Below are 26940 nucleotides of genomic sequence, written 5' to 3' on the forward strand. Positions count from 1 at the left end.
GCAATAATTTTCCATGGGAAATGTGAAAAATCAGGTTAAATGGTTGAAGCAAAACAGATGTTATTTTTGGTTGAATTGCAAGATTTTTATCCATAATTTGGGATGCAAGAGTAACTGTTGTTATTACAATTTTATAGGAGTATTGCATTATATGATTTTGAATTTCCCACTATAGATCTAAACTATTCAACAACCAAAAGTTAACTAGATGCAGCCCAATAAATGATAAATTCAATTTCTGGCTAATTTTCAAACTCCCAATATGCAATACGATTAGGTTACCTACCAAGTTTTATTAATAAAATAAAATATAACGGCAGTACTCCTTAGAATATTATTCAGAAGCATCATTCCCCACTGTTAAGTGATTTGCAGGCAACACAAATCAGAAAACTTTGAAGCATTAAAGATATGTCGCATGAGGTTTTTAAAAAGTTCCACAAAATATAATGTTGGAATTTATTATAATAGAATATAGGTGCCTCAAGAATAATCTAATTGAATCCAAAATGCAAATGTGTTATTTTTTGTTCAAAGTCAATGCAAAAAACAATAAATTATTTAAACTCAATACAATCAGTACAAAACAAACTCTAGCGCCATCATCAGTAAATTCCTTTCAAACTACTTCAAAGCAGATTCTTCTCTGGCAGACAGGCCTCTTTTGAGGATTGTCTAATCCCATATGTAAGAATAAATCCTCAAGTGACTCAAGCCTTTACACTCATATTCTCCAGTTAAGGGATCAGTGAAAAGCAGAATTATTCTATTATTAACACAAGGTCAAGCTCTTGTTTGGGGGAAACACTGCCTTGGGCTATTGTAATGTTTATTCCATACGAAAAAAAAACTATGCTTGCCCTAGGTCATATTTTTCAATAAAAGGAAACAAAATCATTCGATAATTGGACCACTTCCCTTGTAGATTTCTAACTGTCAAGACTGCAACCACATTTCAGACGCTAAATTTTGTTCACAGCTGTTACTGGTGTACACGAATGGACAAATAATGTAGCCAGCAGTTTTAAAATAAAGACACCGAAGCTCAACCATGAAGAAAATATACAAAAATGGCTATATTTTTTAAACAATTTTTAAGCATTTCTATTGTAATCTTGTTTCTAATAATATTAGCCCTTTATTTATAATTCCAGGAGGAAGTCTGCAGCAGCAATGAAAGAAAGTAAGCTTTGGTCTTCCCAGCATTTATTGGAAGAAATTTATGTTCATCCAATGACAAGACGTTAGACCAAGACCCACCTTCAGCAACTTAGGGGTGCCAAAATATTAGCCAAAATTGTGGGAGAGAGAATAAAGGTCATAATAGACAATTCTCTGCCTTTAACTGCATTGATAAGGCTCATTCAATGGACAAAAATCTATCTATCTATCTATATATTACTAAAACTCTAATCTTGTTTGTTTCTATCTATCTACCTATCTATCTACCTATCGACCTATCTACCTATCTATCTATCTATCTACCTACCTATCCATCTATCCATCCATCCATCCATCTATCCATCTATCTGAGCCCATGTGATCCTGGAACAACGCCAAAACAGTACACGATAGCGCTAAAATGTTTGCACCACCTTATTCACCATTGTCCTGTGGTAGTTTGTGTCAAGTTTCGTTCAGGTTGATGTTATATTTTACGTTATTAATAATTTTTAACTTTAGAAATTCATGTTTAAGAAAAATTTAGAAGCTAAAATCCTTGCTGGCCCAGCTTGCAACAAAGTTGCAATCGAGGAACACTTAGTCCTTCCAGCAAGTTTTTAGCTGAACAGGAGGGGGAGGGAGCTATTGCATTATTTTTTAAAGTCCACAAAGCAAGAGGATAGGGAGGCAGTGCTGGGGGATACGCCCCTGCAAAGTTGGGGGCTATGGATGAGTGCTGGAATATGGGGGAACGGGTGAGTGGTGGAATATTCCGTTGGGGAACGGGTTGCATTGGGGGATTCTCATCTTGTCTGTGTGGATGTCTGTGTGTATATCCGTCATACCCTGAATTACGCCAAAACGGTACACGATAGCGCTACATTTTTTGGCCCATCTTACCCACCATTGTCCTGTGGTGTGTGTATCAAAGTGGAATATTGCGTTGGGTGTATCAAAGTGGAATATTGCGTTGGGTGACCAAGCCTCCCGAGGGCGCTGTGAGTGAGTGGTGGAATATTACATTGGGGGAATGGGATGCATTGGGGGACCAGGCCTCCTGTGTGACAGGGACCTTCCAGGTCCCACTTGGTCTAGTATAATATAAAGTAGTAAGATTAAACGAGAACTTACCAGTTTGAAGTTTGATCTGTATTTTATGAAGAGTTACGATGAGGGATTACGTGAAGAGCCCGCTCAGCACGCATGCGCGGCATACTTCAAAGCAGCAGTGTGGAATCACAGATAGACACAGTTATTGAAGTAAACATAGTAAAGACAAGGAGACATCAGTTTATCAGTTTGACCCATATTATTGAGGGTGGGAGCGGAGGGCACGTAATCCCTCATCGTAACTCCTCATAAAATACAGATCAAACTTCAAACTGGTAAGTTCTCGTTTAATCTTACTATTTTACTTCGGAGTCACGTGAGTGACTACGTGAAGACTTCAAAGCTCTGTGATTTCAAACCGTGTAACAGGTATTACTTCACGCACTGCCGAAGTCCTTGAGGGAGGAAGTGTGTTATCGTAATCAACCAATGAATCTGTTTGTAGAAAAACACAATGGTATTTTTTTAACAATAACAACAAAGAAATTAAATTGCTCCCCTGGGCTTAAATTAAATATTTGCAGTCTGTAAAATCTTTTCTGCAAATAAAACAGGTTTTGCCAACGGCTTATTATAAAATTTCTGAACGGTCTTTCCCCCGAACATCTTGCTGTAGCCAGGATGTGGTCTATAGGCACGTCCATTCTTTTAGCCGTCGACGTGGATGCTGCCCTGGTGAAATGAAATTTGTACATGTTAGTGTTTATCCCAGCAGCTTTTAGCACCTGCTTGAGCCATCTCGAAATGGTTTGGCTCGTCACCCGACCATAAGGTTTTTTATGACTGACCCACAAGGCTTTTCATCTCCCTCGAATATTTTGGTTGTGTCTATGTAGGATAGTAGGTGGGTCATGGCACATAACCGTGGTTCTGGCGGGTAAGCCCGGAATTCCACGACTGGATTAGGTGTTCCTGGTCTGCTCTGTTTGATCAGTCCCTGGATAACGACAGAGATCTGGTCTGGAGCTGTGAGCATGCTGTCCAGTCGCAATAGGTGTAGTGACTGGACCCTCTGTGCAGATACAAGTGCCATCAACATGAGTGTTTTGAGCATAGATTGTTCCAGGTTGAGGGATCTGGCTGGTGGCTATCCCCTGAGGTATGTCAGGACCACACTGACATCCCATATATAGGTGTACCTTGGTCTAGGAGGTTAGAGTTGTAAATACCCTTCATTAGTTTGACCACCAGTGGGTGGGACCCCATGGCCTGTTGTCCTGGAGCTGGTTTTAAATAGACAGGCAGGGCACTTCTAGCTGTGTTGATGGCTCTGTAGCTGAGTCCTTCATCGTGGTGAAGGTTCGCCAGGAATTCCAGTCCGTTGGTAACTGTAGCGGTTGAGTAGGTGGTCCCTGTATCCAAGCAGTACTTCTCCCATTTTTTGATGCTGGACAAGTGCTGTTTTTAGTGGATGTTCGGAGGGATGCTGACATGGTGTCGACGGTTTGTTCTGATAATCCCAGTCCCAGAAGTGGTTTGTGCAGAATCTGCAACCCAGGAGTTTGATTTGTTCATGGCACGGGTGGCTTGTGCCCGACACTGGGTGTTAATAACTCTGGGTCACTGGGGAATACCATCGGAGTTTCAACAACCATGTCATGGAGTATTGGGAACCATGGTTGCGTAGACCAGTCGGGTACTATCAAAATACCTGAAGCAGAGTCCATTTGTATTGTGCGTAGTCCCTAACTGATGAGGCAGAAGGGAGGAAATGCATAGAAGAAGAATTTCCCCAATCCAGCGCGAACGCATCTACCGCTGCTGCCTCAGGGTCTGGTTCCCAAGCGACATACATAGGTACCTGGTGATTTAGCCTTGATGCAAATAAATCGATATCTGGCGTGCCATATTGCTTGATAACTTTTGCAAATTTTTTGGGGTTTAACATCCATTCGATGTTGTCATTAAATTTACGTGACCTGGTGTCTGCCACTGTATTTAGCTTACCTGGCAGGTAAGTTGCTGATAGCCAAATATGTCTTTCGACACACCATTGCCAAATTGTGTTGACCAACTTGTCGCATGATACCGATTTTATGCCGCCTATATGGTTAATGTAGGCCACCACCGTAGTATTATCTATTTGTAACCGTACATGCAAGTGATGCATATTTGTGCATATGCTTTTAAACCATAAAAGTCACCCAACATCTCTAGATAATTAATGCCCAGTGTAAGTGGTAACGATGACTCTGGGTTAGTCCATCTACTACTTGTGCTGGATATAGAGTTAGTTGCTCCCCAGCCTTGAGCACTGGCATCTGTTGGGATAACTAACGTAGGGTTAGTGATGATAATAGGGCTGAAACTATGCCAAATGTTTTTTGCCCACCACTGTAGTTCTGATATTGCTTCAGTGGGTAACTTTATGACACGATCATAATGACCTGTGTGTCGTTTTGGTGCCTGTACCTTTGCTCTTTGTAAGCTTTGACAGTGCAAAGGTCCGAATCATTAAATTGTTGCATGATTGTGCCAATTCAACTGTTTTGTCTCTTGGCAATGTTACAGTCACGTAGACTGAATTAATTGTGAAGCCCAAGTATTCCATGATTGTGGATGGCTTCAACTTAGATTTATCTGGATGTAAGACAATCCCAGGATTTCGAATAACTGTTTGGTAGCTGATACAGCTAACATAGTCAATTCCATGGTCTTGCCTATTATTTAAGATATCATCAAGATATGCCATGACAATATGTTTTTGTCTTCTGAATATTGCCAGAGCTGGTTTTAGTATCTTGGTGGATAATGTTGGGCTGATGTGAATCCATTGGGTAACGCTTTAAACTGCCATAGCTGCCCCATCCAGGTAAATTTCAGGTATCTGCGAAGATCCTTGTGAATGGTACTAAATAGTAAACATCTTTAAGATCAATGCTTGCCATGAAGTATCCTTTGGAAATTAGTTGTTTGGCAGTAACAACCGTTTCCCTTTGAAATGTATATACTTAACAAACATATTTAGTGAAGTTAAGTCAATGATGATGCGACATCCACCATCTTTTTTGGGTTTAGTGACGAATATTTGATACGAATTCCAAGGGTTCATGTTTTCCCATGATACCCTTTGTAATTAGTCTCACCAGTTCAGCTTGTCCCTCTCGTTTCTCTAACGGAGAGGGAAAATACCCTCTGGGGTGAATGTTCAACTGGTGGCAATTTTTCTAGTATGAATTGTATTTTCCACTAATGCCATTGAGTATATACTGATCACTCGTGATAGACTCCCGTGCTTCTTAAAACAGGTGTAATCTCCCCCCTGTTAGTATTAAGCCCCTATTTTCTATATGCTGGTAGGAACCAGACCCACCTACCTCCATGGTATTGTTCTGTTTCCTGCCGGTCCAACGAGTCTTGCCCGTTGTCTGACGTGGCGGTGATGTTGGGGGGTGGCGCATTTTCCATGGGGTCTGCTATGGGCCCTGGTCTAAAGAAGACTTCCGGGGATAGAATGCGGACCCCGAGCTTTACACCAGTCCCATATGGTAAACGTCGACTGATGGACGCGATGGGGTGCTGCTGCTTAGGAATTATTGTTTTTGGTTTGCTCGTCCCGGGCCTGCCCTCATGAGACCGAATGTTTTTTAAAGCCTCTTCCATATCCTTCATATGCTTTGTGAGGTTTTTGCCAAAGAGCAGTGGGTCTGGCTCAGCGGCTGGGGTATGCACAACCCCGCAAATTTAGGATTTTATGGCAGGTTTTATGATTTGTTTACGAAGGTCGGAGGGGTCGTAGGCGCAGAATGGCAGCCACGCTTCCGTGAGTCTGCCCCAGGGTAGCTGTGGCTACAGAAGTAGCTTACCACCACCGAGTGTGACTGAGGAGTGAATGAATAATGCGATGTAAAGCGCCTTGAGTATTAGAAAGGCGCTATATAAATCCCAGCCATTATTATTATTATTATCTCCGTATTTGTCCACGGAACGAGCAAACGATGTGATGGCTGACGTCAGGAGCCTGAGGATCCGCTGCAGTTTTCTAAGGCCTTATTGACCACCTCTCCTGTAGGGGCCTGTTGGAGAGGTGGTTAATGCTGGCCGCTGGTTTGGCCTTTAACGGCACCCTGCACGTGGGGTTGCCACGTAGCGGTCCACCACACCTAGCAGCTCTTCCTGTTCCTGCACCCCTTGCATACTCCCGAGATCTTCAGCCATCGTCCCCTCTTCTTGACCAGCCCAGTCCTGGTCACCAAAGCTACCCTCGGGTAAGGAGGAAGCAATGGACAGTGCAGAAGGCACTGTGGAGGGAGTGCCTGAACTCCCCCTGCGAGAGCGCCCCTCACGAAGCGCGTCTCGCTGGAGCTCCTGCTCCAGGAGCCGCTCCAAGCGGCTCAGGCGGCTGTCTCTCCCCCGGGCGGGTGGAGAGACGTCCCCGTCCGACAAGTCGGAAGCCACCGGCCGGACGCCTCTTCCGTGGCTTTACTTCCAGCCCGCTGCTCAGGCGCTAGCGGGCTGGGCTCGGCGCGGTGTCGGGGAAATAGCGGAGCACCCGGTAAGCGGTCCTACCGCCTTGTTGCTGCCCCCCCCAGATGGAACACTCCTCCGTGGAGTCGAGCGGGGAACAGGTCTTTTCAGGCGGCAGTCTTTCCCCCCGTGCGGGTGGAGAGACGTCCTCGTCCGACAAGTCGGAAGCCACCGGCCGGACGCCTCTTCCGTGGCTTTACTTCCAGCGCGGTGTCGGGGAATAGGCGGAGCGCCGGGTAAGCGGTCCTACCGCCTTGTTGCTGCCCCCCCCCCCCCAGATGGAACGCTCCTCCGTGGAGTCGAGCGGAGGACAGGTTTGTTCTAGAGCCTTTCTTCTCTGCCTGAAAGCAGAAGGCTCCCTGTGAAAGAAAAACCCGACCTCAGAGCTTACCTGACGGTCCGTTCTTTCACCCCGTAGCGGGAGCGCCTGACTCCCGATGCGCCACTGTTGCACTGCTGAACGTAAATGCCGCGCATGCGTGCTGAGCGGGCTCTTCACTTTACTCACGTGACTCCGAAGTAAAATTATAGATTTATCCTCTCTCCTCTTTTACCACAACAATCCCACCTTTCACAAAAACATCCACCATCAGGAGTTCATTAATCTGATTCACAACGTCTAACAATTAAACATTAACAACTTTCGTGTTGTCTTTGACACAATTCAATTAGTTCTATGTTAACTTTTTTTAAAGCTATAAAACATTTTAGGAAAATGCCTGTATTTTCTGAGATACAAAATAGTGTCCTAACCTTCATCATTTTCTGTTTTAAAATGGTCTATCATATACTGTATGGGATCCTGTGGTCTATCTACCAGCAGGCACTGCATCATTCTCTGAAAAATACAACAACAAAAGTAGAAAGCGGTTAGTCACCCTAATTAATTACTGTTTTACAATTTGCACACTTGGTGTGCACATGTAAGAATCACTGCCAGCATATACAGGCAGTCAGAAAAAGACTGAAATCATTTTTGCATTTAAAACTACAACTAATCATATCTGGCTTAACTTTGCAGAATCAACACATGAAGAGAACCCTTCAGCCCCTTTGTGTATCTCTTCTTGAAGGTCAATTCAGTGACCTTCTTATTACAGCATTACGTTATTTCCTAACCAAAAAGCTAGATTGATTAGATTATTCAGCTGGCTGCAATAGCAAAAACTTTATTAGCTGCTATTGGTGTTGGTTCATTATTGTCATGTGTACCAAGATATGGTAAAAAAACATTAGTTTACATCCTATCCAATCAAATCAGATAATGCAATCAAATCAGATAATATATGATATGAATGCAATCAAGTCATGCACAAGTTCAACAGGTAGAGCTAAACGAAAATACTAGTGTTCAGAATATACGTGGAAAAGGGACTGAAAAGAATGTAGCATTAATAATAATAATAATGGATGGGATTTATATAGCGCCTTTTTAATACTCAAGGCGCTTTATATCGCATTATTCATTCACTCCTCAGTCACACTCGGTGGTGGTAAGCTACTTCTGTAGCCACAGCTGCCCTGGGGCAGACTGACGGAAGCGTGGCTGCCAATCTGCGCCTACGGCCCCTCCGACCACTACCAAAGCATTGTATCGGATGATAGTAGATCTTCTTCTGTGACCTGCACATGAGGAGTTGCCACATTTCTGAATAACCTTAACTCCATACTCACATGATAATAATAATAATAATAATAAATTTTATTTATGGGCACCTTTCAAGAGTCTCAAGGACACCTTACAAAAATTTAGCAGGTAGAGGAAAAACATGTAAGGGGAATGAAATAAATAGTAGAGACATGACCAGTACACAAAGTAAAGACAGAATACAATTCAAAACACAATATGAGGCAATTAATGCACAGATGAAAAGGGAGGGGGACGTGGGGCTAAGGATAGGCAGAGGTGAAGAGGTGGGTCTTGAGGTGGGACTGGAAGATGGTGAGGGACACGGAATTGCGGATCAGTTGGGGGAGGGAGTTCCAGAGCCTGGGAGCTGCCCTGGAGAAGGCTCTGTCCCCAAAACTGCGGAGGTTGGACTTGTGGATGGAGAGGAGACCGGCTGATGTGGATCTGAGGGACCGTGAGGGTTGGTAGGGGGAGAGGAGGTCAGTGAGATATGGGGGGGCCAGATGGTGGAGGGCTTTGTAGGTGAGGATCAGGATTTTGTAGGTGATCCGGTGGGAGATGGGAAGCCAGTGAAGTTGTTTGAGGACTGGAGTGATGTGATGCCAGGATTTGGTGTGGGTGATGAGTCGGGCGGCTGCGTTCTGGACCAGTTGGAGTCGGTTGATGTAGGTGGAGCTGATGCCAAGGAGAAGTGAGTTGCAATAGTCCAGTCGGGAGGAGATGAAGGCATGGATGAGTCTTTCAGCAGCGGGAGGTGTGAGAGAGAGTCTGAGTTTGGCGATGTTGCGGAGATGAAAGAAGGAGGTTTTAATGACATGACGGATGTGAGGCTCAAGGGAGAGGGTGGAATCAAAGATCACGCCAAGGTTGCGGGCCTTGGGAGATGGGGAGGCAGTGGTGCCGTCGATGGTGAGAGTGGGGTTATTGATTTTGCTGAGAGTGGCTTTGGAGCCTATGAGGAGGAATTCTGTCTTATCGCTGTTGAGTTTGAGGAAGTTATGTTGCATCCAGGTTTTTATAGCTGACAAACAGGAGTTGATATGGGAGAGGGGTTTGTGGGGGGATTTGGTGCCGAGGTAGATCTGGGTGTCATCGGCGTAACAGTGGAAGTCCAGGTTGAAGTGGCGGAGTATCTGACCAAGGGGGAGGATGTAGATGATGAAGAGGAGGGGGCCGAGTACGGAGCCTTGGGGAACGCCTTGAGTGACTGTGGCTGTAGCAGAGGTGTGGTTGTGGAGAGAGATGAAGTGGGATCTGTTGGAAAGGTAGGAACGGAGCCAGCTGAGTGCAGAGCCTTCAATGCCGAGGTCTTTGAGTCTGGTGAGCAGGATGTTATGGTTAACTGTATCGAAGGCTGCGCTCAGGTCGAGGAGGATGAGGATGTTGAGGGAACCAGTGTCAGCAGAGGTGAGGAGGTCTTTGAGGACTTTGAGGAGAGCAGTTTCTGTGCTATGGAGGGGGCGAAAGCCAGATTGGAGGGGTTCAAGTAGGTTATACGCAAGGAGGTGGGAATGAAGTTGCGACGCAACGATACGCTCCAGGGTTTTTGAAAGAAAGGGGAGGTTTGAGATTGGGCGGTAGTTAATGAGAGAGGAGGGATCAAGACCAGGTTTCTTTAAGATTGGTGTGACAGCAGCAGTTTTGAAAGCGGAGGGGACAATTCCTTGGGACAATGAGGAGTTGAAGAGATTAGTGAGGTAGGGGCAGAGAACGGGGAGGCAGGACTTCAGCAGGGAAGTGGGGAGAGGGTCGAGGGAGCAGGTAGTGGGTTTGGAAGAGCTGATGAGTTTGGAGATTTCAATAGGGGTGACCAGGTCAAACTGGGAGAGGAAGCAGTGTGCAGGAGGGATAAGGAGGTCAGTGGAGATGTTGAAAGGAGGGGCCTTGGTAGATAAAAACAATCTAATCCAGCTCCTAATATTTAAAATTAAAAACTCCAGTGTAATGGTAACCATTAAAACCACCTGATAGCAGCAAAGAATCACTATCATTAATTTCACCAATGTCTTTCAGTAAGAAAATTTGCCATCCTGCATTGTCTAATTTGTGACTCCTGGCCCACCAGTTTGATTTTCAATTGAGGGGCGTAGTTTGGGATTATTAAAAATGCTGACATGGCTAGCAATGTCCACGTCCTTGAATGAATAAATAAAAGAGACACTTTATACAATTGTGTAAATCTATAAATCAATCTTATTTAACATTAGAATCATTGTTAAAATAATTAATGCTTCATTTTATATTTATGATACATAGTGCACTAAAGTGATCACACATTTTAGTTCAATTTCTATGCTGTTTGTAGTCATTTTACGACTTCAAAATCTGGGATCATGATCAGTTCTATCCAATGCATTGTTACATCTAAACCCAGACTGTGGATTGGAGTGTTTTGATGAGCTCAAAAACTATTCCATCTCATACTTTCTTCAGAATATAACAAATAACATAAAACAGTAAGCAAAGGAACTGGTCCTACAGCCCATAATGTCTGTGCCAAAAATGATGCCAAGATCATCTCTTATCTGTCTGCTCAGAATCCATTTGCCTCCATTTCCTTCATATCCATGTACTTAAATACCACTATCGTATACATGTGCCTCCACCACCAATCCCAGTAGCACATTTCAAGCATTCACCACCCTTTGTGTAACTAAATTTGCCCAACATATCTATATATATATATTATAATCATATCTATCTATCTATCTATCTTCTATCTATACGATTACTAAAACTCTAATCTTGACCAGTGTTGAAATTAAATTTGTCCAAAATTGAGTGGAGTCCCTCCCCCCACACACACCCCCTTCTCCTTCCCCCCTCCCCCACACACCCCCTTTACCCCTCCCCTGTTCCTCCCCCCCACCCCCCACACCACCCCCTCCCGCCCACACCACCCCTCTCCCCCCCCCACACCACCCCCCCAAATTTTTACATATTCCGGTAGAGATTTTTTCCGTGGAGTCCCAAATCGCCTTATCTGAAAAAATCATGCTTTATTTCTCGAGTTGTTAATGAAATTGTTCAAAAATCTGAACTGCGAGTGACGTCACCCCCCCCTCCCCCCGACCACTCCCCCCTCCCCCTTGTACTCGGGCCTTGCCGCCTGGAGCCTGCAGCCTGCAGCCGGGAGCCGCCGGACGGAAGCCGGGAGCAAGGGAGTATTGCGTTCGGGAATCAGCCCTTCCCTGTGACGACGCCCCCACCCCCCACCCCTCAAACTCTACCCCCCTCTCTCTCTGCCCACCCCTATCCCCCCCCCCCCCCTGCTCCCTCTCTGTCCCACTCTTGCTCGCTCTCTGCCCCCACGCCTCCCATGGGGACTACGGGTAGGGGACGGGTGCGTTGGGGAGCAGACCCAATGGGTCTGCACTTGGTCTAGTTATTACTAAAACTCTCATCGTGTTTGTTTGGATGTCTGTCTGTGAGTGAGTGAGTGAGATCCTGAAATTATGCCAAAACGGTACATGATAGCGCTACAATTCTTGCACCACCTTACTCACAATTGTCCTGTGGTGTGTTTTCAACAAGTTTCATTCAGATGGGTGTTATATTTTACAAGTTATCACATTTTTAAGTTCACAATACCCCACTTTGAGAAAGATTTTTTCCAATCTGCACTGGCAGTTACCAGCCATGACGTCACAATGGGATTGTAGCCCTGACTGCTACAATGTAGCTATCCCAGTACACGGAGTCCTTTAGCAAGAGCAATTTTTTTTTTTTTTCAAGTTTACGTTGAGGGAGGGTGAATAAGAGGAAATGAGCCGGCCTGCACAGTTGGGGACTATGGCTAAGTGGTGGAATATTCCGTTGGGGGAACGGGTTGCATTGGGGGGAATGGATGAGTGGTGGAATATTGCATTGGGGGACCAGGCCTCCCGTAGGGGCTCTGCGTCAGTGGTGGAATATTGCGTTGGGGTAATGGATTGCATTGGGGGACCAGACCTCCTGTGTGACAGGTCCCACTTGGTCAATTTTCATGCAGATTGATGTTATATTTTACAAGTTATCACATTTTTAAGTTTACAAAATCCAGTTTGAGAAAGAATGACTTGAACACTGCAGTAGCAGTTACAGCTATGATGCCACAATGGGATCTCATTTGCAACAATGTTGCAATCACAGAACACTGAGTCCTGGCAGAGGGAGGCTGAACACGAGGGTGAGGGAGTGCTGGGGGATGCAGGGGAAGTGGAATTGGATTTTTTTCCAGACCTCCCATGTGACAGGGACCCACTTGGTCTAGTATATATTAGTAAAACTCTCATCTTGTTTGTGATTCTGTGTGCGTGCGTGATCCCAGAACTACGCCAAAATGGAACACGATAGCTCTACAATTTCTGGACCACCTTACTCACAATTGTCTTGTGGTGTGTTTTTATCAAGTTTCGTTCAGATTGATGTTATATTTTACAAATTATTCACATTTTTAACTTTACATAACCCACTTTGAGAAAAATTACTTGAAGTTGCAGTGGCAGTTACAGCTATGACATCACAATGGGACCGTAGCCCTGACTACTACAATGTTGCAAATCCCAGGACACTCAGTCCTGGCAGCAAGTGCAATTGGATTTTTTTTCCTGGCACCAAAGTGCAATTGTTTTTTTTTAGTTTTAAAAGAGGGAGGGTGAATAAGGAGAAATGAGATGCCCCTGCATAATTGGGGGCTATGAGTGAGTGGTGGAATATTGCATTGGGGAAAGGTTGCATTGGGGGAAACAGTTGAGTGGTGGAATATTGTGTTGGGGAACGGGTTGCGTTGGGGGACCAGGCCTCCCATAGGGGTTATGGGTGAGTGGTTGAATATTGCGTCGAGGGACCAGGCCTCTCGTGTGATTGGGACCCAATGGGTCCCACTTGGTCATGTCTCCTTTAAACTTTACCCCTCTCACATTAAAGATATGCCCTCTAGTATTTGATTAGCTATGCCCGATAGCATAGGATTTGACTTTTCTATTCTGGAAAAAAGGCTCTGGCCAATGAAATTCCTCGTATGTTGCAAAACATACTTGGCGAATAAAGTGTGATTCTGATTCTGATTGTCTACCAATGACTTTCATGATTTTATATACTTCTTACCAGGTCCCCCTTCAACATCTAATGTTAAAGAGAAAACAACCCAAGTCTGTCTTACCTCTCACTGTAACTAATACCCTCTAATCCAAGTATCATTCTGGTAAACTTCCTCTGCACCTTTTCCAAAGCCTCCACATCCTTCCAGCAATGGGGCGACCAGAAATGCATGCAATACTCCAAATGCGCCCTTACCAAAGTCCTATAAAGTTGCATTATGACTCCCAAACTTTCCCTGAGCAATGAAGGCAAGCATACCATATGCCTTTGGAACCGTTCAGGTTAATAGCTGTTTCATCTGGATAAAATGTTAGGGTCCCCGTGTGGTGCAAAATAGGAGGTAAATGGATTGTTGTTGCTTCTACTACAGAAGGTGTGAGAAGGAAGTGCTGTGCCCTTGGGCTGAAAATGTAATCACCTTGGAGATATTGGAAAATACAGTGGATGATTCATGAATAAGAAATCTGGTGATCTGCAAATGGTTAAGTCATAGAGAACATGAGGACAAAGTAAATCTTATTTGTGTTCTGGTAAGAACAGTAATGCAGAAAATAAAACTGATGAGATTGATAGTTCTGACAACTACAGTGAAGAGAAATCATTTTTGAGGGGAAAGACAGAATTTATGGAAGAACGTTATCAGTGCAGATATAATAAGACGGAGAAATCCTGAGAATGGAGCAGAGTTCTTATAAAAAAGCAGAGTGGCAATAAGTGCAGATGATGTAACCATGGGAGTCATGGACTTGTAGTGAATTCTGGTCATCAGTCTACCTGAGAATTTCAGGGTAGAATCAGGAATGGACTAAATCAAGGTGTAAGCAGGACGGAGAGTGTCAGCAAAGTGATGAAACCTTCAAATTCTTTACGTGTGTAAAAAGCAGCATGAATTTGGCCATCCATGTTCCAAAGACAAATTGGGGAAGAGGCCTAAGTAGGACAACATACCCACCTAGCATCACTAGATTGGTAGCTAATAGTTTGGGTTTGGATTTGGATTTTGTGGCCACTGTTAGGATTGGAAATTACTATAAGGGACTACTATTTAGGGTGAGATTTGTCAATACTGTTTATTTGTCTGTATGTACTGGCAACAGAAGTGAAATTTGAACACTGCGGCTTTACAGGACCATTAACGCAATAACACAACAAATACACGTACAATAATCAATATAACTATATCAATAATCAATAAGTATTTGAGTGTATTGGTGAGATTATATGCACGGGCCGCGGAACGGGGGGGTCCACTTTTTTGGCGAGTCATTCTTCATAACCCGAAATTATCCGGCCTGCGGGCGTATTTTTCTCTTCTGAGGACCTCCGCCATCCAGAATCTCAGAACCAAAGATCAGAACAAGTGAATAGAGAGCGCGGCAAAACCGACTGACCCCCAAAACCCTCCCTCCCCTCCGCTCCCCTCATCGGCCCATCATAGCGCGGTTCATGGTCGAGATATGGGGCAGTGAACGAAGCGCTGTGATTAGCCGCCGAGTGGATGGGAGGGAGGGCCCCGAGAGAGAGAGACACACACACACAGCCCCGAGAGAGAGTGAGAGAGACTCGGCCCCGAGAGAGAGGGTAGACAAAAATGCTGGAGAAACTCAGCGGGTGAGGCAGCATCTGTGGAGTGAAGGAAATAGGCAACGTTACGGGTCGAAACCCTTCTTCAGACGGCCCCGAGAGAGAGAGTCTGCCCGAGAGTGTCGGTCCCGAGGGAGTGTGTCGGCCCCGAGGGAGAGGGAGAGAGAGAGAAGCGAGAGAGAAAAAAAAATAGCACTTGAAATAACACATTTAAAACATTTTGTGTCAAATTTTCTATACTGGCGTCAACCCCGGGGGAAGGGGGGGGGGGGGGGGATATATCCCCCCACTTTTTGAGGTGGGGGATGGCCTGTATTGATCCCCAATTTTTGGAGGTCGAGCAACAACAAAAAATAATAATTGTGCCCTCCCCCTTCCCCCTCCCCCTCCCCCTTCCCCCTTCCCCCTCTCCCGCCCCCCGCTCGGTCGCTCTGCTCTCTCACCGGGTACCCCCGAAGACGGTGATCAGTGATCGTTCAGCACCCCCACTTTCAAAAACGTTCCGCGGCCCCTGTCGGGTTACTGCCAATCGGTAAAATTTGGAGGTGAAATTTAGTTTAGTTTTTCAACATTATTCTTAGATGAGAAGGATTATCCTTTGCCAGAGGAGGCAGTCAAGGCAGGTACTATAACAACATTTAAAAGACATTTGTGTAGGTGCATGGATAAGAAAGGTTTAGAGGGATATGAGCCAAATGTAGGCAGGTGGGACTATAGAGTAGATGGGGTATCTTGGTTGCCATTGGCAACATGGTCCAAAGGGTCTGCTTCCATGCTGTATGACTATGACTGCATAAACCATTATTGACAACTCTACAATCACCAGGTATCTGTGGGTTTCTAACTCCTAGTTTTAGTTGAGAAGCAACCTGCTTCGTATATAATTCGAACTCTGACATTCTGAGGCAGGAGTGAGAGACACCAGTGAATGAAACTTTTTCAAAGATGTATCATCAGCAAAATTCTAAAACGGGGCGGCAGGTCACCAACGCATTCAAACACGCGGCGCTGCCTGCAGAGAGTTATAGGAATTGAAATTAAAGAATACTGGAGCAGCAGCTTGGAAACAGCAACGACTTATCCGCAGGAAACTGAACAATGCGAATATTTTAATTACAGGCAATATACCAAAAGGGAGAAGACCCTTAATGCCATTGATATGTGAGCACTGGGGATGTTTACCTGCAGTGACTGGAACACTCCGTGTTTCTCTGCATAAACGCCGAACTCTGGGGAAATCCTCAGTGGCTTCTTAGTGGCGTCCATTTCTTTTTCGCTTAAGTTACTATGAAGGCGAGAAGGAAATGACCAAGTTGCCGGCTCCCTTCCAGATACTTTCTTGTTTGTGTTTTCCTTATTTCGCAGTAGCGCCCCGCTGCAGCCGCAGGCCGCGTCGCCATGGGAACCGCGCGCTCACGTCGCAATGGGAACAGTCGGTCGATCCACACGTCAGCGGAGAGGCCGCGGCGCCAAACTTGAAACAAACCCCGAGGGTTTTGTCAGTCTGTCTGTCTGAGGGTTTTCAAGCGACTTGGTGTTGTCAAGGCAAAGGTGAAAGTGATTTCCGTTCCGTCACCTCCAGACGCCACTGGCTCCGCTGTCAGTGACTCAAGACCCCAGGCCCTTGTCGAGAAGGGTCCGGCCACTTTCGAAGAAGAAATGGAGATGAAGGTAAAACGAAAATATATACACAAAATGCTGGAATGACTCAGCGGGACAGGCAACATCTCTGGAGAGAAGGAGTCACTTTTCTCCAGAGATTTTGCCAAACCCGCTGAGTTACCCCCGCGCTTTGTGTCTTTATGTGTAAACCAGCATCCGCAATTTCTTGTTTTTAAAGATAAAGGTAAAGGTAACACGAACCAACTTTCCAGTTGCACCAAATCTTCCCCAAATTCCAATAACTCTCCTGGCTACCATCTGTTTTTTTTTTACACACTATTCAAAGTTCAGTAAATTACGCAGAAAGTGAGGACGTTAAATAACTGAAATGGCGAGAATCGCGTTACATATTAGACTCTTCCAATCTTTTTCAATTTTCGTACAAATTTTACGACTAATCTTTTATCTCAGATCCCTTTACTACGATAACACCCGTGACACTTTGTTACCCTTATTGATCTCTGTTTTAAAATGCTGTGCAGAACACCAGAGAGAGGGATATGAGTGGAAGTATACAGTTGGAACATAGACATAGACAATAAACATAGAGGAAAAAGAGGACTCGTAGATGGGAGATGAACAAACGGAGGAGGGGAAAGGAGCACTGTGGGTACCTGCTGGAAGACAGTGGGAGGAATGTATGGAAATTTACCGGTGTAGGCAGGGGTCCCGTGTTTCGAGGTGCAGTGAAAACTTTGTTTTGCATGCTATCCAAACATTAGATATTTCATATATAAATGTAATTAGGTCGCGCTCAAGTACAATGGATAGAGCAAAGGAGAAGATAAAGAATTTTGAGTATAGTAGCGCATGAGTTCCATTGACAAAATCCAATCTTCACAATGGGGTAGAGGTGAATCGAACAGTTCCCTAGTATATGGAAGGACCATTCAAAAATCTTATAACAGAGGGGACAAAATAGCTCTTGAGTCTGGTGGTACCCACTTACAAGTTTCTGTATCTTCTGCTGGCTTGGGTCCTAGACTCCCACCAGTGGAATCTTACTTTCCACATCCATTCTATCTATGCCTTTCATTACTCTGTAAGTTTCAATGAGGTTCCCCCTCAACCATCTAAATTCCAGCGAGTAATGGCCCAGTGTTGTCAAATGCTCATCATATGCTAACCCACTTATTCCTGGAATCAATCTTGTAAACCTCCCCTGGACCCTCTCCAGAGCCAGCACATAATTCCTTGGAAATGGGGCATAAATTTGCCCACCGCACTCCAAATGCGGCCTGACCAGTGCCTTATAGAGCCTCAACAATACATCTCTGTTTTTGTATTCTAGTCCTCTTGATATAAATGCTAGCATTGAATTTGCCACTGGACCCATATCCCTCTAAAACTTTTCCATCTATTTTTCTGCCCAAATGTCTTTTGAAAGTTATAATTGGTGAACTTATAAGAACATAATATTTCTATGGTCAGCAATAGGATGTCCAAGTTACAAACCATTTCAACAGGAACACTTACAAGTCATACTATTGGACAGGAGCACAAATGTGGATTTTTTTATTTGCAAACTATTGAGAATTTTTTTTTTAATGGACGGTGATCATTCCTAAAGTTTTTGTCTATTGAAAATTATGCCAATGTTTCCCATATTAATCCTTTTATGTAAATCATTTTGGGAATAGCAAAATGTATATGATGCATGGGTGGCACAGTGGCACAGTAGAATAGTAAGATTAAACGAGAACTTACCAGTTTGAAGTTTGATCTTTATTTTATGAGGAGGAACGTTGAGGGACTACGTGAAGAACCCCGCCTACGGCGCATGCGTGTCATTCTTCAAAGCAGCGGTGTGAGGTCACAGATAGAAAATAATGACCTAAGATAGTAAGATTATTAAAGAGATACCAGTTTAAGATATGACCATATAAGGGTGGGAGCGGAGGGCACGTAGTCCCTCAACGTTCCTCCTCATAAAATAAAGATCAAACTTCAAACTGGTAAGTTCTCGTTTAATCTTACTATTTTACTTCGGAGTCACGTGAGTGACTTCGTGAAGACTTCAAAGCTCTGTGACCTCATGCCGTGGAACGAGTCCAATTTTCACAACTGCCTTGGTAGTTTGGGAGAAATTGTTACTGGTATTTAAAAAAAACACAATGATACCAACATTTTTAAGCAAAAATTGTAAATAATATTGATTAAATCAATTTATAAACCTTATAAGCTTCAGGTGTAAATTAAATAGAACTCAAAATTTTTCCCCGAAAACGTTTCTTCTTTCCTAACTGGTTTGTTGTAATATGTGCGAAACGTTTTCTCTGATGACCATCCTGCAGTTCTGAGGATATTGTCCATCGGTACCTCCAGGCGATTAGCTGCTGATGTAGATGCAGCCCTGGTGGAGTGAGATTTGAATACATTAGTGTCCACTCCTGCCTGAACTAAGCAATATCTCAGCCACCGTGAAATGGTCTGAGTCGAGACTTTATGGTATGGCTTCTTATGGCTAATTAAAAGAGCCTTTTCATTGCCTCTGATAGCCTTCGTTCTGTCCATATATAACATGATGTGTTTTACTACACAGAGACGTTCATCCTGTGGATAGGCTATGAACTCTATCACCTGACCCGCTGATCCTGGTCTATTGTGCTTAATAAGGCCCTGGATCATGAAAATCAGCCTTCCTGTCGCCTCCGTCAAGTTATCCAATCTTAACTTCTGTAATGACTGGACCCTTTGCGCTGTGACCAGCGCCATAAGCATAACCATTTTCATAGTTAGATAGTTTAGCGGTAATGCCGTAGCCGGTGACCAATTCCGTAACATTTTTTAGGACTACGCTTACATCCCAGATTTTGCTATATCTAGCCCTTGGTGGGTTAGTGTTAAAGATGCCTCGTAGCAGTTTTATTACTAGAGGATGTGAGCCGACACCCTGTCTTTCTGTGCCTTCCCATAAATAACTGGACAAGGCACTCTCTGTGCTGCTGTGATCATGTCCACAGTTCTATCAGATAAACCCATATGCCGAAATGGTTCCTTCAGAGTCTACAACCCAATAAATTTAGATAATTATGGCAAGGATGGCTGTCCCCAGTCACCGGATGCACCAGCAACTGAGGACTATGTTTTAAAGTAATATATGGTGTAAGCACCAAATCCTGCAGCACCGAGAACCATGGTTGGGTAGGCCAATCAGGTACTATGAGAATCCCAGATGCCGAGTCTAGCTGAATTTTCCGTAGTACCCGATTGATGAGGCAGAAAGGAGGAAATGCATAAATGAACCATTTCCCCCCAGTGCAAAGAGAATGCATCTGTAGCTTCTGCCTCAGGATCTGGTTCCCATGATATATACCTAGGTAACTGATGATTTAACCTGGATGCAAAAAGATCAATATCCGGCCTTCCGTACTTTGCTGTGATATCAGCAAATATCTTTCTGTCTAACATCCATTCCGTATTTTCATTAAATTTTCGTGACCTGGCGTCTGCCACTGAATTAAGTATCCCTGGTAGATACGTAGCCGATAACCAAATATTCCTTTGGATACACCATTCCCAAATATGGTTTGCCAATTCATCACAGGATATTGATATATTTCCACCCATATGATTTATATATGCCACCACCGTGGTATTGTCTATCTGCAATCTAACATGCTGGTTAATCATTCCCGAGCAATAAGATTTTAAACCATAAAAAGCACTCAACATTTCTAAGTAATTTATACCCTTTGTGGTAAGTAGGTTAGTTTCCTGTATATTCCATCTCCCTCCAGAGCTCGAGATGGTATCCGTTGCTCCCCAACCCAGTGCACTGGCATCTGTTTGTAATACCACAGATGGGTTTGGAATAACTATTGGGTTGGAGCTATATATAACATTTTGTTCCCACCATTGTAGTTCTTTTATAGCTCTAATTGTTAGCTCCCCGTAAATTTTGGTAATGCAATCGTCCAAATTGAATGGCAGGAAACGTGGCTATAATTTTCCCAATAATCCTGGCTACCCGTCTAATGGATGGTTTAACGGTATTAATAAGCTCTGTGCAATCCTTTTGGAACTCAGTGGCTTTCCCTATAGGTAAAGTCACTAACATATCAAGTGTGTTAATAGTGAACCCCAAGTAATCAATATTAGTTGCAGGTGTTAATCTTGACTTAATTGGATGGATAATGAATCCCAGCTGTTCCATCAATTTTCTTGTGGCAACCACTGCTCTACTAGCCAATTCATAAGTTTTCCCCACAATCAAGATATCCATTTTAAAATGAGCATATTGTACAAACTTATTAAGTGTTGATAAATCAATAATTATCCGGCAACCCCCATCTTTCTTATGTCTAATGAATATATTTGAGACAAATTCCTGTTGTTCATGTTTGGTTTTTTCAATTACTCCTTTCGTGAACAACCTTTGTATTTCAATTTTTGCTTTAGCTCTGTCTAATTTGGTAAGCATATAAGTTCTGTCCGGTGTATGTTGTACTGGAGGTTCTTGTATGTGTATAAACTCTATAAGATATCCCTTAATACTGCTAAGGATATACCTATCCACAGTTAACTTACACCATGCTTCCAAATGAAATTGCAACCTCCCTCCAAGTTCTGTGCTCCTTATTAATTTTTGAGGCACAGACCCACCTACCTCCATGGTTATCGGTGGTGTTACTTTCTTGGTCTTAACCGAGGTTGCGGAGGGCCTTGAGGTTGAAAGTGGGGTAAATGTTGAAGTGGAGGCTTCCGCATTTTCCATTGTGGGCGTCCCGGGCCAACCCCTAAAAAAGGACGCTGTTGCTGGTTTCCTCTGGCCTCTCTCCAATTTTTCGTACTATACATACTAGTACTTGCTTTTTTAGTCGTCCCATAAGGATGATACCGTTTTCCGACATATCCTTTGGTCGCTTTTATTAGGCCCAACGTTTTGGCCTCTTCCTCCAAATCTTTGACCTGTTTTGATAGGTCACCCCCAAACAACAAATTTTGAGGTTTTATGGCTTTCTGTTTGCACAGGATTGCAAATTTTAGGTCTAACGTTGGCTGAATAGCCCCTTTCCTGATGTTGTTCAGTTCAAATTGAACATTGCAAAACAGTGCTAAATCGTCTTTCATGTCATTGGACATATCCACATTTTCCAGCGTACGGGCCAAAGCTGTTATACCCGCCGAGAGTCCTTTACTAGCATTCTGTATTTTTATATCCAGACTCCGAATATCCTGCCCCACGTGTCTCCAAATGCTTCGGTTCACCTTGGGTACATTCAGAGCCGCACAATTTCGCGGAGGTAAATGTCTTGCCCATACCTCAGCTAAGGTATCAGTTTTGAGGTGATGGGTCGTCATATAATCAATGCTGGCCGCCATCCTGGCCTCTAGGTCTTTTCCAGTTTCTTCTTGCTGGAAATATGTGTGCACCATGTCCAGCAACTGTGTTCCCTCATCCTCCATATGGGAACGTGGCTCTGACTCTTGTTCAGAGTCCGAGTCAGGCAGCCCTTGAACACCCTCTTCAGATGAGGATGATATGTCCAGCAGCCTTTTCTGGCTATGCTCTGAGGGACTTACACCTGTATGTGTGCGGCTTTTATCCAATTTCTGGAGCCTGACACTATGGAGATGTTCCTCCCACAACCGCTCCAGCCGACTTTCGTGCTCTCCCGCACTAGTCGCTCGCGGGTGTTTCTTTTTAGCCCACCGCTCCTGCCGACTTTCGTGCCCTCGGGCACTAGTCGCACGCGGTTTAAATCGCAACTCGTCGCCATGCCTACCGGCTCTGGTTGCTCCCGGCCGCTGCAAACGCCGTTTTTCGCCGTCCCGGTACTCCTCCAAACAGATAGATGACGGCCCCACATGCTGCAGCCACTCGTACTGTTTTCCGAGCTCTGCAGATGCGATCGCTGCCGGCTGCTCTATGCCCTGCAGCTGGTCATCATCACTGCTATACAAGTAAGTATTTACCGGCGATTTTTCGGGCTCACTTTCCCAGCGGTTCGTTTTGCGGTTCGCCTTCCCGCCCGGTCTAGAATTAGTTTTTCCCGGCGCGGGGTTTGAATCTGGCACAGCTGGCTCAACGCAAACTGCCTGTGCCGTCGGCTGCTGCTGCGGGTCCCCGGCACCTTTACCGCCGACATCCTGCAGCTTCTTCACAGCCTTTCTGCGTCCTCTATCCATTCCTAAAAAACGGTGAAAATGCAGAATCACTTACCTGCCGTCGACCGGCTTGTTAACTCTCCCGTTCAAGGGGACGTTCTCCCCAGGTCCGACACGTTCAATGCGTGTATGCGATATGACACGCATGCGCCGTAGGCGGGGTTCTTCACGAAGTCACTCACGTGACTCCGAAGTAAAATTGCTGCCTTACAGCGCCAGAGACCCAGGTATGATCCTGACCCAGGTGCTGTCTATATGGAGTTTGCACATTCTCCCTGGACAAATGGGGTTTTTCCAGGTACTCTGGTTTCCTCCCACTTTCCAAAGACGTGCAGGTCTGTAGGTTAATTGGCTTCTATAATAGTGTGTAGGGTAGAACTAGCATATATGTGAACAATTATTGAATGTGATTTAGAGTTACAGTTGAAACTTTCTGTACCTATCGGGGTTCTGGTAAAAATATGCATTGAAAATAAATAGGAAAGTGGGGATATGACTCATACTTGCTCTTTCTTGATAAAATAACTACCTTTTCAATCCCCTAAACTAATAACACCCAGCTTTACCAGCTACTACCTCTCTGATAACTTCTACTGTCACCGTTGTCAAACTGCTTGGACTGACATTTAGTATTGAATGGACTGTAGTTTCCTCAAACTAATGAGGTCAAAAACAATTATTTTTGTCCTTATCATACATTTACCACCAATCCCATTGCTTTCACTGGCAACTGTAATGGAAGAAGGATGCCATTTAAAACCTGAGTACTTTTCATAACTCAAACTCATATTTTGACTCCATATCTTCCTTGGGAAATATACCCACTTCCATCTTAGCATCACACTTCCATAGCTATGTCAATGTCTGCTGCTGAAACCCTCGGGTATGTTTGTCAGTATTCAGTGAGGTAATAGATAGGCAAAGCTGGATGTTATCAATGTAGAAGCTCATTCAAAATGTAGTTATTTTGTCAAAGGGTCACTTAACTCCTGTTTCTTATTTCTTCAATTATGCCATTGGTCACCCGGTTGGTATTCCACTCTTTGTTCTACAGCAAAATACCTTCAATGCTTCACTGCCATTATGCAAGTGAGCCTAAAGTGCTTCTATACTGATGCAACGTTCTGTCCTCCCAAAACAACTACAAGCATCAGAATTGAAAATTCACTTCTAAACATCTAAAAATCAAAATTCAGGCGTCTAGCTATTGAGTTGTGCATCACATTGCATAAAACCCTATCATTATAATCCACCTTTTCTCTGGTTCGCCTTGAGTGAACTACAGGACATCTGTAGAAATATTGTAAAAATTGACTGCATTTACTATGTCACACACGAATTGGCACGCACAGCCAAATAATTTCTGAAGCAACACTTGAAACAAAAAATGATGTCTGACTGAAAGGGAAAATAAATTCGCCAGGCAAGATCATACAATGTTATTTTCTTTCTTTATCTACTCTTTTCTGCACCACACCAAGTTGGATGGGTTTCATCAACATCGTGTGTCCATCAACATTCACCACAATTCAGCTGCAGGACCTGGATGGAATTGACAACTTTTTTTAAATTCTGCTCTCAGCGAGGACCATTGAGAGAGAGGTTGGGTAATATTGTACTTGTTAAGCCAAATCTCAAGCTGCTAGTTGGCATTTTCTGTTGAGTATCCCTCACAAAAAGGAAATTCCTCTTTTTTCTTTACAAATTCTAACTCTCCTTATGATCTCAATGTATATTTTCTGTTGCGCGATAATTAAAATATAAAATAATAATAAATTAAAGTGACTTTATACACAATGCAGATATGGCATGAGAAAGTGATGGAAACATTTCTAACTTATATTGATAACAGGGAAATAGAAGGAATTTGAATGATGGACTTTGTTACATCTATTTCACAGTTAGATTAACATCTATTTCATGGTTAAATTATTATGTGGTATGTTTTGAAATGTTATTTGTATATAGGTTCAAGTATTCTGTAAATACAATTATTTTTTTACATTAGACTAGATTGTGCACAGATGGGCAAAAGACAAAGTTTGCAGTAAAATATATTATTGCTTCATGGAAAAATACTCCTGACTTTCTTCAAACAAAGCTGCAATACACATGCTGGAATATATAAAAATTACAGGATCCACATGTCAATCCTGACTATAGTTTTTATATGCAAATTTTCATTTCTACCATAAATGTTTTAAAAAAGACAGAAAAGTAATCTGGCAATCTGTTTCTATGGAGCACCTTCCTAATAACAGAAAGGTATTAATGTTGGAATTAGATTGTGCATTTCAATTTAACATTCCTGTTTTGTTTGATATAAAAATAAGTGTGACAGCTAATATATGCACTACATTTCAAAGCCAGAGGAAATGTGCAGTAATAATCTGCCAAGAAAGGATAAGCGAGTGTTCAAGTTCAAGTGAGTTTATTGTCATGTGTCCCTGTATAGGACAATGAAATTCTTGCTTTGCTTCAGCACACAGAACACAGTGCAATTAATTGACCAACATAATGGTCTGAATAATATCTAACTATGCTCTATAATTCCCGAATTTGAGGAATTTCGTTTTTTGAAATTTGGGAGGCAAATCCCAGAAAGGGAGAGGGGTACAAATTTAGAGAGGAAGGTTAGAAGAGGCAGCTGCCATACAATAAATCTTAGAACGAAAGGTAATAGGAAAGGTGTATGACGAGGGCATGGGGCAGTAAACTGCAATTATCAAGTTGCCAGAAATGTTCTTGACATTTGACTAGAAAGGCCCTGAAAACCAACGGGAACATCGGAGTGGGCAAATATGTATTTTAGGAATTTATAATCTCAGATGGTTGGTCAAAATATGCAACAACATTGGAAGTGAAAGTTGGTGAATTTGACGTGGATTTTGACAACAAAAATCATTACATTGCATACGCTGCGAAGGGGAGGGGGGAGATACGTTAGACATAGTTGAAATGGGGCTTAAAGTAGTTGACGAAGACTATAAATAAGAATGAAAGGCACCACAATTCAAATGAATTTATTCTCTGCGAGATGGACAATATTCCCACTCTCGCAGGCTCTGTACTGAAGCCTCGCGTACACGAATTCTATGCCCTCTATCAGCACTGGGTAGGAATCTTGGAACGCCTTATCATCGACCGACCTGCGAACAGCATCAGGAATTGTGAAAATGTAAAGATAATGTGGCTGGGAGAACTGTGAAAGGTAAAAAATAAGTAAAAGTATTAATTTTTCAATGTTTAAGCAAGAATTGCCCTGGGAAACGCAGACGTTGATCCGAGTAATGTGGTGCAGTCCGGTTGCTAGGTAATGGAGGTAAACAATGATCACCAAGTGCAGTATAGTGACAGCTGAAATTGTGCCCGCTTAACGTAACACGCTGGTCAAATTGTGAGGGAAAAGGGTCCTCCGGATCAGAACAGATTAAAAAAAACAAACAAGATATTGGGAATAATCCGGAATCCATCTGTTAAAGTTTCAGGTAGGCAGCGGCCCGGCAGTAGTTTCATAAACGCTGGCGCGGTGTCAAAATAAGATCTTCTGCCACACACATACATGTGTAGTGTATTGCGTTACATGCTTTGTATTAGTAAACAATCTTTGGGTAAATACATACCCCGTCAGTGTTATCGTGTTTTACCACTTTTTTGACCAAGTTCGTTTTCCAAATACAAAATTGTGTGGGGTGGTGGTGTTGGGGGGTGGCGAGGGGGGGGGGGGGGGGGGGGTAGTGGCGTTCGGGGTGGCGCTGTTGCTGCTGGAGATGCTGCCTCACTGCACCGGAGACCCGGCTTCCATCCTGTGACCGCGTGGGTTGCCTCTGGGTACCCTGGTTCCCTCCCACATCCCAAAGACGTGCGGGGTTGTGGGTTAATTAACCTCAGGAAAGTGCCCCTGATCTGTAGGGAGTGGGTGGAATAACGTAGAGTAGTGTGAACGAGAGATAGACTCGAAATGCTGGAGTAACTCAGCGGGTCAGGCAGCATCTCTGGAGAGAAGGAGCGGGTGACGTTTCGGGTCGAGACCCTTCTTCAGTCTTCAGACCCGTGTGAACGGGTGATCGACGGCTGGCTTGGACACGGAGGGCCGAAAGGCCTGTTTCTTTGCTCGATCTTTAAACAAA

General features: G+C 43.8%; 2 protein-coding genes across 7 annotated transcripts in view; one reads left to right on the forward strand and one right to left on the reverse strand.

The window, feature by feature from the left end:
• The window catches only part of ak8 (adenylate kinase 8), a 111883-nt gene extending 95421 nt beyond the window's left edge, over positions 1-16462 (reverse strand). The window contains exons 1-2 of the mRNA XM_033048678.1: positions 16220-16462; positions 7495-7579 (exon numbers count right to left, since the gene is read on the reverse strand). Coding sequence (XP_032904569.1) covers positions 7495-7579; positions 16220-16303 — 169 coding nt within the window. The 5' untranslated portion in view covers positions 16304-16462. The remainder of the gene's footprint in view (positions 1-7494; positions 7580-16219) is intronic.
• The window catches only part of spaca9 (sperm acrosome associated 9), a 47454-nt gene continuing 36976 nt past the window's right edge, over positions 16463-26940 (forward strand). For 2 of the 6 annotated variants that reach the window (XM_033048684.1, XM_033048681.1), the window contains exon 1: positions 26174-26298. Coding sequence is in view for 1 of the 6 variants with exons in the window: in XM_033048682.1 (XP_032904573.1) it covers positions 16697-16708 (12 nt within the window). In the remaining 5 variants the exon portion in view is untranslated. Of the gene's footprint in view, positions 16709-26173; positions 26299-26940 lie in introns of those variants that run through there. The other 4 variants (XM_033048682.1, XM_033048685.1, XM_033048679.1 and 1 more) reach the window with 4 other exon arrangements.

Source organism: Amblyraja radiata, chromosome 32 (assembly GCF_010909765.2).
Source record: "Amblyraja radiata isolate CabotCenter1 chromosome 32, sAmbRad1.1.pri, whole genome shotgun sequence".
Classification (NCBI taxonomy): domain Eukaryota; kingdom Metazoa; phylum Chordata; class Chondrichthyes; order Rajiformes; family Rajidae; genus Amblyraja; species Amblyraja radiata.